General features: G+C 55.1%; 1 protein-coding gene across 2 annotated transcripts in view; it reads left to right on the top strand.

Annotated features, from left to right (window-relative positions):
* Nucleotides 1-15585, top strand: part of CHRDL2 (chordin like 2) — a 31322-nt gene extending 15737 nt beyond the window's left edge. The window contains exons 4-12 of one of the 2 annotated variants that reach the window (XM_032427228.1): nucleotides 1472-1614; nucleotides 3770-3863; nucleotides 4816-4871; nucleotides 6557-6725; nucleotides 7602-7796; nucleotides 9949-10122; nucleotides 10980-11034; nucleotides 14288-14380; nucleotides 15423-15507. In XM_032427228.1, coding sequence (XP_032283119.1) covers nucleotides 1472-1614; nucleotides 3770-3863; nucleotides 4816-4871; nucleotides 6557-6725; nucleotides 7602-7796; nucleotides 9949-10122; nucleotides 10980-11034; nucleotides 14288-14378 — 977 coding nt within the window. In that variant the 3' untranslated portion in view covers nucleotides 14379-14380; nucleotides 15423-15507. Of the gene's footprint in view, nucleotides 1-1471; nucleotides 1615-3769; nucleotides 3864-4815; nucleotides 4872-6556; nucleotides 6726-7601; nucleotides 7797-9948; nucleotides 10123-10979; nucleotides 11035-14287; nucleotides 14381-15422 lie in introns of both variants that reach the window. The other variant, XM_032427227.1, reaches the window with a different exon arrangement.
* Nucleotides 15586-16138: the final 553 nt, after the last annotated feature.

Genomic DNA, 16138 nt, shown 5'->3' with positions numbered 1-16138 from the left:
ATGCCTATGATTCTATGATTTTAAGATTCTAAGAGCCTCTGAGACTGGGATTCTAGGAAGTAAAGGTAAAAGAGAGGAGAGGAGAGGCGGTCTGAGAAGGAATTGGCATAACCGAGTGTGTATGTAACCAAATGGCCAACGAGGGGCAGCCAGTGGGGAGACCAACCCAGGAGGCGAGGAGATGTTGAGAGGAGAATCAATGCTTAGAAGCATCAGGAAGGTGATAAAACGGGGCTCCACACTGTGGTCTCCAGGCTCTGCAACCAGGGCTCTCCTGGTGAGCTGGGGACCTGTGTGTGGAGTATGTGTGTAAAGGGGCTCATTTTCCATGGGGGACCCCAGCAGGGATCTCCCCATGGCTCTGACCTGGGTCATAGATATTCTTGGCTCTGGGTCCCCTTGGGGAGCAGAGGCTCTGAGCTTCATCCTGCCCGGTGAGGGGGGCATCATGTCCCCTCCTTGGCAGAGGCTCACTCCAGGAGGCCTTACCTCCCCTTGCTTTGTGCCTTGGCCCCTTCCTCTTTACATGTTCCTCTCTCCTTCTCCCTGCCCCTGCCCTGCCCCTTTGCACGCCTGGCTCAACGGTTCTTCAGGACTCAGCTCAGCCATCAGCTCCTTCGGGAAGCCTTCCCTGAACAACCCCCAGCTCCCACTCCCGGCTGAGTTAAGGGCTCCTTATCTGTGCCCCCATCCGCCCTAGCCCTTACCATACCAGTGTCACTGCTTGTAGAGTGTCCTTCTACCCAATTACATTGTGAGTTTCTTGGTGGGAGGGGCTGGGTCTTACTGGGCATTCCATTCCCAATGCCTAGCTTGTCGCCTGCTACAGAGAAGGTGCTTAGTAAAGGTGTCTTGAGAGAACGAGTGGCTTCTCTCAGGACTGGAGACTTATACCCCACTACCTGGCAGGATGAGGACTGGCTAACTGGCAGGTGCTAAGGAGTAGGGCTGCGGTGGCCAGTGAATGATGGAGCTTACACCAAGCACAGGGACAGTCTAGATCATCCAGCTGACATCACTAGGATCTAACTCTGCGTGGGACCTTGTTTTGTTCACTGCTGTCTCCCTACCACCTAGAACAGGCCTGGCACTAGAGGGGATTCATGGATATGCTCACTGAATGGGGAATGAACTAACGCAGGTCCCCACCAAATGGGGCTCAGTGGAGCTTAGGCTTCTGGCCTTGCCTTCTTGCTCTTGTGAGGGCCAGCTCAGACACTGAGGGGCTGAAAGGCCATGATGGGGACCCATGAGAGGGAGTGACATGGTCAGATGTAGGTATCAGCGAGACCTCTCGATTAGCTTATATGGAGACTGGCTGGGAAGGCTGAGGCCAGAACTTGGTTTAAATGCCTAGACAGGATAAGATGCAGAATCTTCAGGAAAGTGGCGCAGTGAATTTTGACAAAGCTTTTGGAGCAATGTGAAACTTCATTTTCTTCTTCCTCTTGCCCCCCCCCCCCCCCTACAGAACCTCACCCCCCCTCTGGGCTCCGGGCCCCCCCAAAGTACTGCCAGCACAATGGGACCATGTACCAACACGGAGAGATCTTCAGTGCCCACGAGCTGCTCCCGTCCCGCCTGCCCAACCAGTGTGTCCTCTGCAGCTGTACTGTAAGACCTTCCCCCTTCCCTTTAGCCCAGGCCAGCACAGACAGGCCTGCAAAGCACAGCGGTGTGGTCTGGGGGGACAGTGGTCCTCCTGGTCAAAGCAAAGTGAGAGTGAATGGGCTCCGGGGGAAGGGAACAGCTGGGGTTGGGAATGTCCTGCCCGTCTCTGGCCTTCCTCGTCCCCCTGAGCTGCCTGTTAAAACATGCTTCCCCCGTGTACTCACATTTGCCCATTTCTGGGTTCTCCACTAGACTCTGCACTCCTCAAATGGAGGGAACATGCCCAATTCATTTTTGTATCTTTTGCTGCTACTGGCCCAGGGCCTGGCACACAGATGTCTATAATGATTGCTGAATGAATAAGAGAATGAGTGAATGATCAGTCCTGGGGTTCAGAGACAGGGTCAGACGGCTCGTTGCAAATGGATTTAATCTGAAGTCGCTGAAACTCCTCCGGCTGTGGTCAGAGTTGGACCTAGGCACAGGCAGAACTGACCCTGCAGTGTTACCAGGGGACAGAGACTGAAGCCAAGCAGGGCCTGATCTAGAAGGTCGGTGGGCTCCAGTGTGGCCCTGCTTTAGGCTGACAGGTGGCTTTCAGCCTGTTATTCTTACCCTGGGGCTTAGCTCATCTGTGCATTGGCAGGAGAAACTCCTGCTCTCCTGATCTCCACACCACCTGCTCATCAAACTTCTCTGGGCCTCCGTTCCTCTCTGCTAATCTGAGTTAGCAGTGACATCAGGGTAAGAGGCCTAGATTAGATGCCAGACACCCATGTTTGAGCCACGCTTCCCTGTGTGACCTTGATCAAGTCACTTCTCTGGGGCCTGCGTCCCCATCTCTTCAGCGAGAGGATCCTATCCGTCTGAGATTCTGAATCTTCAAGTATCTGTGCTGCAGAGCGAACAATTTACAAATAATAAAGAGTGACCACTTAGAAATCAACATAGCAATTATTTTTTACAGGGCTTGAGCCTCTTCCGGCAGTCTAATCATATTGTACGTGCCGGTTCACAGAGATGCCTTGTATTTATATACAGCACTCCAAAGGCCCTAAGAGCAGGAAATCACTGTTCTTATTTTTCAGATGAGGAAACTGAGGCTCAGATCAGTTAAGCAACTTGCCTAAGGTCACACAGCTAGTTAAATGGCCAAGCCAGAATTCAGAGGCAGGACCACATGACTCCAAAATTCATGTTTCCTTCTTCCCTGTATTGCACTACTTCCTGTAAAGGGACAAGGGCCCGGATGAGGAGGAGTCTGTGGGGGGAGACAGAAGTGATGGCGTGGCGGTAGGGTGGTGAGAACATTCTTGTGATTCCTTGTCCCTTCTCCTTGGATCCCGGGGTCTCCCCTTCTTTCTCCTCCTCCTTGTTTAAATGGGACTGGCTTGACTCCTGGCCCACTTCTGAGGCTCATGGGAAAAGGCAGAGGGAAAGGACTCGAGGTGATACCACTGTCTGCCCGGCACACCATGCCTTCCAGTTTAAAAAGGGTTTTCACAACCACTCCCTCATCTGCTCTTCACAACCCAGATGGGAGTGCTCCCATTTCACAGAGGAGGAAAGTGAGGCGCAGAGAAGAGAAGTGACTCACCAGAGGTCATCTGGCTTCTGATTCCCAGAAGGCCCTTCCCTCGGCAGTGTTGCCTCTCCAGGCTGGTCCTGAAGCTGGGGACCTAGGGTTTTCAGTAAGAGCACGATGAGCCCAACATGTGTCCCATTGATCCCCGTCCTCTCTCTGGGCCCCCTGTCCCAGGTCAGGGGAGGAGGGCGTTCTTCAGTAGGAAAAGCCTGCAGGCTGGGCTCTAGTCCACTCCACTGGGCTGTGTTTCTGATTTCAGGCAGTTCAGGCCCCCTTCAGGTCCTCCTCATCCGTAGGATGGAAGAACCCCACCTCACCGGTTTGCTGTGAGAGCCTAGGGAGAGACAGGGTCTGAAAACGCTTTAGAAGCTCAAGGATGAATGTTACCTCAGGGCCTGGGGAGGGAGTGGGAAGGGTACAGGGGACTCCCCCTCTGAGCTGGCTGGGCCTTGCCCAGGATGCTCTGCTGCTCCCTTCTTCTCCCACCTCAAGGCCATTTGCCCCCAGGGCAGGGGGCTCTCCTAACCCCAAGGCTGCTCCTCATCGGAGCTCATCTCCCGTTTGCTCTGTCAGGAAGGCCAGATCTACTGTGGTCTCATGACCTGCCCAGAACCAGGCTGCCCCACACCTCTCCCACTGCCTGCATCCTGCTGCCAGGCCTGCAAAGGTGAGTCTGTCCCTAGATCTGGCAGTGCCCACTCACCCCACCCCAGGGACCTAGCCAGGGACTATTAGAGGTGGGGGAACCTCAGCCAGTGAAGGGCAAATGGCTTGAGCAGAATCAAGTGCACAGATGGTCAGACTGTACCCTGTGGGTTGGGGTAGTTCAGGAAAGCTTCCTGGAGGAGGCAGGACTGGGGAAGGGAGTGCTTCATACTAGAATGCTTCTCTAGACGTTGGCATTGTGGAAGGGCACTGGACCGGGGCCAGGTGACTCCAGTTTAGTCTTGGTTCGTCCAGCTAATTCCTGCAGATTCCTTCCCCTCTTTGGGCCTCAGCTGTGTTTTGTGTGCACTGAGAGGCTGGCCTCAGACTGTCTGATTCCAGCGTCCTTGGTCTTTGAACCAAGAATGCTCGGAGGGAGCCAGACTCTATGTGAGGTGAGGGCTGGAGAGAGAGAATCCCCCTCAGGGCCTTGTGTGCTGGCACCCCACGGGGTGGAAGACAGAGTCCTGGGGTCTTCCAACTGGAAGGACCGAGGTGCCTGAGTGGATAGTATAGACCAAAGCCTGGTGACCTCAAGTGTGGCTGGACAGGGTGGCTCCCCAGGGGGCTGCAACTAAGCAAGGCTGCAGGGATGGGATGCTGGGCCTTTGGGCATCCATGATGGGCACTGAATAAGATGCTCCAGCCCAGCCAAGAAGTTCAGTCCTAACGGTGACCATGAGGTCAGTGTGGGGAAACTGAGGCAGCAACCCAGTTGTAGGGAATTTGTCAACCCAAGGGTAAGGACAGGTTGTAGTGGGAAGTGGGAATAAGGCGCCACTGGGGCAGAGGGACGGGCTGGTGTGCAGGGACTGCACAAGTGGCACTAGGCCTGGGAGGCTGAAGGCCTGCAGGGCTCCAGTCAGCAAGGCTGAGGAGTTGGAGGCTGACCCAACTTCCCTTTGGGTTTCCAGATGGGTCAAGTGAGAGATCAGCCGAAGAGGACACCACGCAGTCACAGCCTGGGCTGGTGAGTGCACAGCTTTACTGACAGGGTGCGGAGAGGTGGTGAGGGCAGCTGGGAGCCACGGCCTCGAGCCCCGGACTCTGGGGCAGTCAGTAGCAGTTACTGTCCTCACTTCTCATTTGTCCCCTAGGTCGGCAACACGAGCTCCACCCTGTTCCAGCCCCTCTCCCTAGCCTCATGGCTGCTGGGTCAACAGGGGCCTGGGAAAAAGTACCATGCCGTACAAGAGCAGGCCCCAAACTTCCCCATTTCCCTCCTGAGGAACACTGTGACGCTGTTCTCTCCAAAGCCTGTGTCTGTCCTTAGTTCAGGCTGCCTCTGGGCAGCACATTCCCCCGAGGGAATGGTCTCTGTCTTGGCCCAGCCGTCCCCACCCAGCCCCTGAGGTACTGGTTCTTTGTTTGGGGGCTACCTCTCTGTCCTCCCCTCTGTCTTGGCCCCTCTCCATCTTAGTCTGGACTTAGGATGAACTAAACTGCCCAGGTTTCTCTGGTCAGAGAGGAAAGAGGTAGGAGGATGGGCTTACACACTGACTCAAGTCCCCATCCCCACTCTGTGCTATGTCTACAATGGGAACAACTCCACCTCCTCTTTCAGCCTGGGTCACCTGGGCCCCGGGGGACTGGAGGCTGGCCTCCCGTGCTCAGGGACTCCCCAGGGGTCTGAACTAGCAAGCTCCCCCTTTTCCTCTGCCATTCCATCCTCTCCCTAGGAGGCAGTGTGCTAAGCGAAGCTCACCCAGGCTCAGTTCCAGGCCCTGAGCAGCTACTTACTGGATGACGTGAGCAAGTCCCATTAAAGGGTTGGGCTCCTCGATTCCGTCTTGCCACTATTCCACTTGACAGGCATTTCCTGGGAGCCTCCTATGTACCTGGGCCTCTTCTGGGGCCTGAGATAGTTTCCTGGGTGCTCTTGTGGGGTCAGTCTGGCCAGTCTCTGACTCAGAGACTATCTGAGCAGGAAGGGGCTGTAGGAGAAGGAATATGAGTGACTCGGTATCAGGGAGGGGGGTAATAAGCCCACTTGTTCCTCTGCCATGGCCTGGAGCTGCCCAGTCCTCTAACTATAAGCTATGATGCCCCTGCCCCATTACACCCCCCTCACCACAGACCCTTTTCTATCACTGCCAGTCTGCCCAAGGCCTGGTCTAGAGGGGCAGGGTCTCAGGATCTTGGATTCCAGGGGCTCAAGAAAGGGGGCTCTGGAGACCCAGGGTGTCCAGATGGGGCCTGCTCTTAGTCTTCCACCCTGTGAAGATTCTGGGGCCTGGTGAGACCTTCAGAGGCCCATCCTCTTCTCCCATCACCTAAATCTCCTGACTCTCATCCTCACCACAGCCTCACCTTCCATTTCTTAAATAGGAAGTTTCCTAGGTCCCTGATCGCTGTGTCTCCCAGATTAAGACCTCAGTACCTTTGTTCACTCCAGCCCCGAGGCCCTGGCTCTGACGGGCCTGAGAAGGGCTTGGTGGAGGCAGGATTTCCAAACCACCGTTCTGAGAGTTTTCAAAGATCCATTGTCTGAGAACGTCTTAGGCCGCATCCAGATCTTTCCATCCCTGACATGTGCCTCTCTTTACTGGGAAGTCCTGGTGGTGTCTAGCTGCAGGCCTCACTGCAGCCCCTGTCTTACGGCTCCCCTGCCGGTACTGGCCCATCAGTGATCCCCATCCTTCCTGCCATTTGCAGAGACGTTCCCAGGATCCGTGTTCAGGGGACAGTGGGAGAAAGAGAGGCCTGGGCACCCCAGCCCCCACTGGCCTCAGCTCTCCTCTGGGCTTCATCCCTCGCCACTTCCGACCGAAGGGGGCAGGCAGCACGACAGTCAAGATTGTCCTGAAGGAGAAACATAAGAAAGGTGGGGATGGGAAACCCCTCTGATCCCTGAGGTGGGAAAAGGGGGCCCCGACTGCCCCCGCCTCCCATCCCTGCACCCCCCACTCAGTGCCCTGACCTCAACTTGGCCAGGAGCTTGTAGATTCATAAAGCATCAAAACTGAAGGTGTCCTGAAAGGGCACCGAGGTTCAGAGTACCGAGTGAGACAGAACCAGCCCTAGAACCAAGACCATGGGGCAGCATGACAATATTGTCTGAGCCTCTGCCATGTCTTTGCTGGGAATCGAGGGGCACAGAACATGATGAAAGAAAGATGAGAAATGGTCCCTGTCCTCTAGGGGCTCCAGACATGTAAATAAATACTACGATAGAAGGAAGCGGTGAGAGAAAGTTGTGGACAAAGGAAGGAGGGAGCAGAGGAGGCTGTGGGCAGGTGGTCAGGATGCAGCAGGGAAGGAGCAGGGGAAGGGGAGGAAAGCAGGCTCCGTGCAGGACTCCCACTGGTGTGGCAGGCACAGCTGGGGAGGTACCTGCCGCGGCCCCTTTGGGACAGATGGGACACTGAGGCTAAGAAAGGGGAAGGGACCTGCCCGAGCTCACACCGCCAGGTATGAACTGGGTCTCAGTGCTCCCCCTGCCAGAGGTGCCCGTGAAGGGCAGGGGGAGGACTCTCCATCTTCAGCAAGAATGTACTGGGCACGGGTCAGCCCTGAGTGCTGAAACGGGAGAAGTCAGGGACAGGGGACCAGTTTTATACCCGGCCTCCACTTTGCAGGCCGTGTGGCTGGGCCAGACCACTGGAGCAGGGCCTCCCCGAGTTCCCGCCCCACCCATTCCTGGACTCTGGCCCAGGTCTGCAGCACTGACCCTCCTCCCTTCCCGCCCTCCTTGGCCCAGCCTGCGTGCACAGTGGGAAGACGTACTCCCATGGGGAGGTGTGGCACCCAGCTTTCCGCTCCTTTGGACCCCTGCCCTGCATCTTGTGCACCTGTCAGGACGGCCGCCAGGACTGCCAGCGGGTGACCTGCCCCACTGAGTACCCCTGCCATCGCCCCGAGAAAGTGGCCGGGAAGTGCTGCAAGATTTGCCCAGGTACGAAAAGGATGCTGGGGGCAGGGAGGGCACTGGCCACAGTGGGCCCAGGGTCCCTCTCCCCCAGGGCACAGGTACTTGGAACATCTCCGACACAAATGGGGCATGGACTCAGAGCCACAGGCTGCAGGAGTTTTAGATGCACTGGAGTGGAAAATGCCCGGCTCACAAAATATTTGCCTTAGAGAACATCTAAGGCTCTAGTGGGTCGATTCAGAGACTATCGCACATATACACAGAATCAATCAAATAATGTTCCAGATTCTATGAAATCACAAGATCGTGGGATATTAGGACTTTGGGGAGGGGGGAAGAGCCAATATTTATCGAGCACTTACCATGTGCCACGTAGGTATTTTGCATGCATGAATTCACGGACTCCTCACAACACACAGACAGGGCAGGACTATTTTTCTCCATTTCACAGACCAAGAGAAGATAAGTACCTTGTCCAAGGTCACACAGCTCGAATGGCAGCTGGAGTCTGAGCCCCGGACTGTCTTGCTCCACAGACAGTGCTCTTGACCACTGCGGTCATCCTTCAACCCTCACGTACCTGTGGGAAAAGAGAAGGGATTTTCCTAAGTCCCACAGCAAAGTGGTGGGGGAACTGGAGTTAGAACGCAGGCTTCCAGACTAGCCAGCTGAGTTCTTCCAGCACTGTTGTGTGAGCCTAGGATTAGTGGGCGTGCAGAAGCAAACATCAGAGTATCTCGTGGGAGGAACAGCCTGTGGTTGTCAGCAGGAGCTGTCGTGAGGAGCAGGCCCCTTCCCTCAAGGCTGAGCAGGTGGGGTAGAAGGCGCGGGCTGATTAGCCAGCTGGGTCGGCAAAACCAAAGGGAGAGGAATAAGGAAGAAAAAAGGGGAAGGAAACATGCACCGAGAACCTTCTAGTGCCAGGTATTTTACTGTGATTTCACATAGTTCACGTACTCCTCACCTCTCAGATAGCTTACAAATGAAATGACAGAGTGGCTGCAATCATCCTAAGTCTCCACCTACCCCAGGCTTTAACGTCAGGAAGGGTGCATCCACTTTAGCTTGCTTACCAACTGACTTCCTAACTTACTCTTGTGAGCTTAGACAAGTGATTTTCCTTTCTCGAGCCTCAGACAGAGTTGAGGGAAAATGTGTCATAAATTGTAAATCAAAATCCAAACATAAGGGATAGGGTCGGAGTAATATGCTACTGGGAAAGGGTTAGAGAGGGAGCATGACGGGGTGGTACCGGAAACACATGAGCGGTAGGGGTTCAACTTGAAGTCTCTGGAGCCTGGCTGTAGCTCACTACTAGGCTCCTTCACAAACACAGACCTCCGTCCATTTTCCCTTAAAAATATTGAGACTGTAGCCTTACAAGTCTTAGCGGGACATCTCAAAGGGCTTCATAACTAGTAAGAGTTTCGAAGGAAGTGTGTATGTGTAGGGACTTAGTCCTTCAGTCCCTGAAAAATAGGGAATGTTGGTATGTGGAAAATTCTGGAGAATGTCCTTGGAATTCCAGCATGTTGAGGCTTTAGGACTGGATCCAATTTGGGACCAAAACCCATCACCACTATCACCAGCATCCCCCCACACAACCCGGCACACTCTTACAGTGGGATCATCATCCCCTCCACCACCTCTCCCACCATCAACAACCATGATCTTCACTGTCGCCATGATCACCTCACTCCTCCCACACCTTTCATTCTGTGTATGTTCATGAGAGCCTGTGCTTGGTGGTCTGGGTGACTCAAAAGACAGCCTGTCCTTCACCCGTAGGTCGCTTGTAGAGAAAAACATACCCGAGGGAGACAATTACAAGGCAATGCAAGGTAGTGAGACCAAGGGCACGAGTGGGAGGCATAAGCAAGAAGGGTTTTAAAGGCTGTGAGTGGGAAGAAGCAGGGTAAGCTACGCTGTTCCAAGTGGGCTGCCTGGAGGAGGTGGAAGAGGAGCGGGGTGCAGAAGGATGAGAAGTTTTCTGATATGCTGATCAATGGGAGGTGAATGGGAGAGGCGGCTCCTCTCTCTGGTACCAGGGCACCAGAACTTTCCCAAGGACCTTAAAGACCTGAGGGGGATGTCAGACGTGGCCTGGCTCCCTGGGCCTACCAGGCAGGGGTGGGGGTGGGGGTCAGAGTGTTCACGAGCTCCTTGTCTTCCCCAGAGGACAAGGCAGATCCTGGCCCCAGTGACATCAGGGCCACCAGGTGTCCGAAGGTGCCAGGCCGGGTCTTCGTCCACACGTCAGTAGCTCCAAGCCCAGACAACCTACATCGCTTTGCCCTGGAGCATGAGGCCTCTGAGCAGGTGGAGATCTACCTCTGGAAGCTGGTAAAAGGTGAGCATTGGCCTACTCCCAGCCGGGCTTACCTCTGGCATGTCCCCCTTACCAGGGGCCTTAGGGGCATTTTGTGGATCAAAGGCCTCTAGCCCAGGAAGACCTGCCTCTGGCTACCCTTCTAGATTTAAGTCTCCAATTCCAAGATAGAGGGAGACAGAGATTCTGTCTGTGATTCTCTGACAGTTCTGATAAGCTCATCCACGGGGTGACGCCAGGGCCTCGAAGTGCTCCCTCTCCTGGGAGGAAGGGGTTGTTGCACTTGCGAGGAGCCAGGAAGGGTAATGCCTATGCAAAAGCGTATTTTGAAGCAAAAGGCATTTTGAGGCAAAAGGCATGTCTACTGGTAGAACATCAGCACGCTATGAGGGGAGAGCTTCTCAGGCAGAAGAGCCTTCACGGCATCCTCAAAGCAGGAGGGCCTGGAGACTAGTCTCATTCAGCCTTTTCTGTGTGGTGGATTCTATCCCTCCAGTAAGTGGACATCAGAACATAGTTCTCATTCTGTGCGAAACTCACCAGATGCAACAGGATGCTCAGATCACCAGCTGAAGGTCAAGAGGAGTTGTCATTGAGAAGGGAATTGCTGAGAGTTGGGCTTTTTGGCTCTTCTTGCCTAACATAGATCCCCGGGGTAGAGTAAAACAAACTAAACCCTTTAAGTGTGAATTAGCTGTGAGGTCACTGTTCTCTCCCGATGGGTCTGGCTGGAGTGGGCAGGGGTGGAAGAGGGGATGGTCATGATAATGATAACCAGCGTGTGGAGCACTTTAGAGTTTACAAAGTGCTTCACACTCATTATCTCATTTGATTCTCAACGATCCTGAGAGTTAGGTATTATTATCCCCATTTTACAGATGAGGAAACTGAGGCTCAGAGAGGTGAAGTACCTGGCCCAAGGCCACACAGCCAGTAAGTGGAGGACGGGAGCTAGAGCCCATGTCTTGTGACGTCAGATGCGGCTCTTTCCCTGCTCTACTCTGCCTCCTGTCCTAGGAGGAATGGACGAAGAAAGCGGAGCCGTTCAGCCTGGAGAAGAGAAGACTCAGGGGGACAGGACCATTGGCTTCCTGGCTCTGAAGGACTGCTCCAGGCAGGGGGAGTGGTTGTGTTCTGAGTGACGACAAGGGTCAGAACGACAAGCAGGGGCTTTGAGAATCAGACAGACCTGAGTTTGAATCCCAGCTCTGCTCTTTCTTAGCTGTGTGGCCTTGGGCAATCACTTGACCTCTCTGGGCCTCAGTTTTGTCTTCTGTTAATTGGGAAGGAGGGTTTTGGGAGGATTAAATGAAATAACATGGGTACAGCCCTGACCTACAGTAGGTGCTAACATTAGTATCTTCATCCCACCTCCTCAGTTAGAATTACAGAGAAGCATGCTTCCACCAACGAGAGGAAGCACTTTCTCATACCTAGACCCTTTCTGTCAAAGAAGCGGGGAGCAAGCTCAGTTCACAGGGATGTGCAAACAGCGACTGGGCGGGGGCTCTGCCACAGCCGAGGAGTTAGATTCAGCAGCCCTCATCATTGTTTTGTGCCTGGACAGGTGCTGGTTTCCTCCAGACCCCCACCAACCCCACCAGGTACTGGGACCACAGAGAGTAATAGGTCCCAGTCTCTGTCCGTGGGAGCCCAGGACTTAGTGACTTGGATGCAGTGGGAGCTCCCCGGGAGCTGAGCTGGTCAGGCTGGAAGGCTTCGTGGAGGAGGGGCCTGCGGCTGGACAGGCGTTAGGAAGGCAAGAGGAGCGCTTTGCAGGCAAAGAAGGGTGGCAGCAACAGCCTCAGACCGGCCCTGGAGCCTCTGCTTCCATGCCCTGTGCTCCGCCCCGTGATGGGTGTGTAGTAGCCCCTGCTAAAGTGTTTCATTTCATCCGTAGAAGAAACCTGAGGGATATGCATTAATGCACCATCTTGCAGATAAAACTGAGTCTGAGAGGTAAAACGACTTGCTCAAAGTCACACAGTTTAAGCACTCAAGCAAAGATTCAAACCCAGGTCTGAGTCTCCCCAGAGCTGCTTCCACGGAGGCGACCTAATGCTTTCAGAGAGGTGCCTGAGCAAGGCCAAGGTGTGCCCAGGATGGCGCAGACTGGAGCGCTGTAGCTCAAGGCCAATCTCAATACCACCAGGCCCAGCAGAAAAGGAGCAGGTGGTGGGGACTCCTCAACTTCACGGTGCCAGGCCCTACCTTCCTGTGACTGGCAAAAACCCCCTCCCCATCTCCTGCCCCGCTGGGCTGCCTAAGTGCCTCCCTGCCCTACACCGTGGGGGTCAAAGCAAACACTCCCGAGCTCGGACTGTCAGTGGGAAACCCTCTTTCTTCACCCAGAGGAGTGGAATCAGCGGGCCTCGGGGGCAGGGAGAGGAAGGGGAGAACTGGCCTGGAGACACCAACACCTGGACTCGGGCCCCAGAAGCTGGCTTATTGTTAAGAGCCTTTTCGATTCTGGAGTTTCAGAGTAGAAGGGACCTCAGGGGTCCTGATTCCAGCCCCTGTCTAGGAAGGAAACCCCTTACGGCCTCCCGGATGGTCTCCTGGATGGTCTCCAGCCCCTGACTCCGCATGCCCCCACCCCACCTCCACTGTGGATGGCTCCACCTAGAAAGGGTTTGTTTTCGCATTGAGCTGAGCCTCACCTGCCGGTACTGTCTCTGCCCTGGGGGTTCACAGAGCCCAGCTGCCCTCAGACCTGGCACACCCTCCAAAGGCATGGCCATGCTCCTCAGGCTGGCTCTTGATTCCAGGTCCAAGAGCTCAGTTCTTACAATCATGCTTTACAGGCTACAGTGTGAAGACCCTCCCTCATCCCTGTCACCTCCTCTCCATTTGCGTTCTGGGGTGTGTGCAGTGGCAGGCCTGGGCAGAAGGACTTATCACCATCTCAGGCTTGTGATATAGCCTGGGCCTTTGGAGCGAGTCTCTCCCATATCCTGGTCCTTGGCATCTGGACTGGGGGTCCTGAGAACGATGCTGGACATTCCCAGCCTCCTGGATCTTAGTGCTGACCGTTCTCCTCAGTGGCCTCCTACTCAGATTTCCATAAGCAAGGCCAATTCTTCGTTTTCTTGGGAGCTGTGCTGGGTGGCAGAGGCCTTGCCGTCACACCTGTTCTTTCTGGCCACAGACTCGGGCGGTCACAGCTGGTGCAACTTCACAGCCCGTGTGCTCGGGGTTTCAGTGCCTTGTGTGGTACCCGGGGCCAGCTCCCCATGGGACGCAAACATCAGGAGATCCAGCTAATGCCTCATTCCCTTTAGGGCCCGGGCTAGATTGGGTACACATATGTTTCCTTACCCATCCATTCATCGAGGGATCATCACTCGTTTGTTCATTCGTTCACTTATCCTAAATGACTAATGTGGGCCAGGCGCAGGGGAACCAGAGAGGAAAAGCCCTGCAGAAGTAACCAGGGGAGGCAAGAACAGACACAATGATAGCACAATGGAAATAGGTTTAATCATCAACAGCAGCTAAGAGCTTCTGGGTGCCCCAAGGAGGGGAGATCAAGGAAGACTTCCCAGCCAAAGCCTGGAGGATGAGTAGGAGTCTCTGGAGGCAACAGGAGAAACAGAAGTCAGTAGGAGAAGGAGTTGCAGCAGAGGGGTGCCCTATGTAAAGGCTTGGGCCCCTCGGGGGACTTTAAAGTAGTCGGTTAGGGCTGGAGCACAGGAAGGCTGCCCAGGGGCTGGGTGAACAGAGCCTCGCACTGAAAGGGGGCCTACCACTCTGACACTTGATGTTCTTGGGAGTCCGATAAGCACACCTATTGATTTTTATCACACGTCCTATACCCAGAAAAAAGCATGACCAGTCCATATGGGCTTCCCCCCTCCCCCCGACCCCACACTGTGGACAGGTGAGTAGTGTGAGAGCAGGATGCTGAGGGTGACAGCTGGAGGGTCAGCAGAGAGGTGATGAGAGGTCAGGGAAAGGGAAGGACAGCTGAGGTATGGTTTCGAATGACTGCAGTTAGGATCACAGATTGCAGGGGGAGTATGAGGGGTCAGAAGTCTAGTGTAGTGACCCAGGCAAGATGTGATGGGGCTATGGTCGGAACAGGGGAGGGGAGGGGTGACTGGGTCCGGGCTGTGTCTAAGTTACCCAGTTCCACGGACTGCATGGCCCCACCTTTTCCTGCTCATGCCCTTGCCTCTGCCCTCAGGAATCTTCCACTTGATTCAGATCAAGAAAGTCAGGAAGCAAGACTTCCAGAAAGAGGCACAGAACTTCCAGCTCCTCACCGGCACCCATGAAGGTGGGATGTTAGGCCGAGCAGGGGGGCCTGGGAAGAGAGCCGGGCCAGAGGCCAGGGGCCTCTTGGGGAGCTCCCGGCCGCTGGTGCTGGGAGGGGGGCGGGGTGGTTGTCAGCCACAGATGGGCAGTTCCCGGCACAGGAATCCAGTGGGCGTCGGGGCCAGAGATTTCTCAACTCAGGGCGCCTGGGAGCGGGAAGGTGAAGCAGAACCATCTGGATTTGGTCCTGGGAGTGGAGGAGAGAGGGCTGTGGAGGAGGGAAGCCTGAGCCCCCACACCCTGACACTGCCTACCCCCTCTCTATGGGACTATTTCCTACTGAAAACTTCCTAAGCACTTTCCTTCTGATGCCCCTTGATTTTCCCTACACTATACTGAGGAAGATGGACCCAGGTGGGGCTTGGGGTGGGGGGGTGGGAGGGGGAGAGGAAGTCACAGATGGGCGTGTCACCAAGAGGTGACACCCCAAATGCTGGTTGGTTGAAGGTGGGGGTCACAAGCCAAGAACTGATCGGGATAGGGTTTTATGATGGAAATACCCATCCATTTTGACAAGTCAAAATCCATTCTTCTTCAGCCACCCTGCTGGTCTCCCCATGAGTGTGATGAGGGAGAAGGAAGGGGTGGTCTCCCAGGGCTGCCCAGCTTTTCCACTCCCAGGGCTCCCCGAGACTCCAGCAGGGAGTCCTACTTGGTGACCAGGAGGCACAGGCTGGGCTCTGGAAGAAACGGTGGCATCCCCTCCCACAGGCTGGCCATTAGTTAACAAGGCACGTTCAAGTCTGTTGTCTCATCTGATCCCTAGGATAACATGTGAGGTGTGAGGTGGGGATTGGCAACCACATTAAGAAATGAGGAAACTGAGGCATGGGGAGAGGAAGTGACCACTCCTGTGGACTCCAAACCCAGGCTCTCACCACCCTTCTTGTGCTAAGTTTTTCCCACCCCAGTCACTCTGCCTCTCTTGGGCACATGCATGCACACATGCACACCCCACAGCTGACCCCCAGCCCCACACCCCTCTTCTGCTTTCCTCTATCCAGGTCACTGGAACGTTTTCCTAGCCCAGACCCCGGAGCTGAAGGTCACAGCCAGTCCAGACAAAGCAACCAAGACCTTATAACAAAGACCTAAACAGTTGCAGATACGAGCTTTATCGTTTTTGTTGTTATATATTAATAAATGATAAGTTGCATTACCCCTCAACCCTGCCTGCTGAGTTCATGTCCAGTCTGCGTGTGTTCCCACAGGGACTGCAAGGCAGGCCTGGTTATGTCCATTTTACGGGGTTAGAGACAGATGCGGCAGGGGTAGAAGCTGGCCCCTGTCCTCGGAGCAAACTGTTCCCCCAGCCTCCCTGCCCAGGCCTTGTCTGCCTCCGGGGCCTCTCCCGGCTCTGCACTGCCTCCGTCCCTGGCCCCCAGCTATGGTTCCTCCTGCTGTTATGGGCGCCCCCCTTTCTGGAGCTCACTGGCCCTGAGCCTACGAAAGGGACTGACTCCAGTTAGCCAGTGGAGGGGGAAAGGGAGCCTCGAGGCACTTTCCCCAGGGAATCTTCCAGGGATCCTTAGAGTTGTCAGCCACGCTCTGCGATGAGGAAACTGAATTTCAGGAGGAGCGGTAATTTTCGCGGAGCCTCGGGGCAGGGCAGTAGCAAAGGCCGAGCCGGTGCCAGGTCTCCTGCTCCAGGCTCGCACTCCTCCCCCCGTCTGCGTCACTGATGGTATAAGCACCACAGTCTGGGAAGAGAGCCTAACAG

Source organism: Phoca vitulina, unplaced genomic scaffold, assembly GCF_004348235.1.
Source record: "Phoca vitulina isolate PV1807 unplaced genomic scaffold, GSC_HSeal_1.0 scaffold36, whole genome shotgun sequence".
Taxonomy (NCBI): Eukaryota; Metazoa; Chordata; class Mammalia; order Carnivora; family Phocidae; genus Phoca; species Phoca vitulina.
The sequence above is the reverse complement of the archived record's forward strand: the minus strand, read 5'-3'. Positions and strand labels throughout refer to the sequence as shown.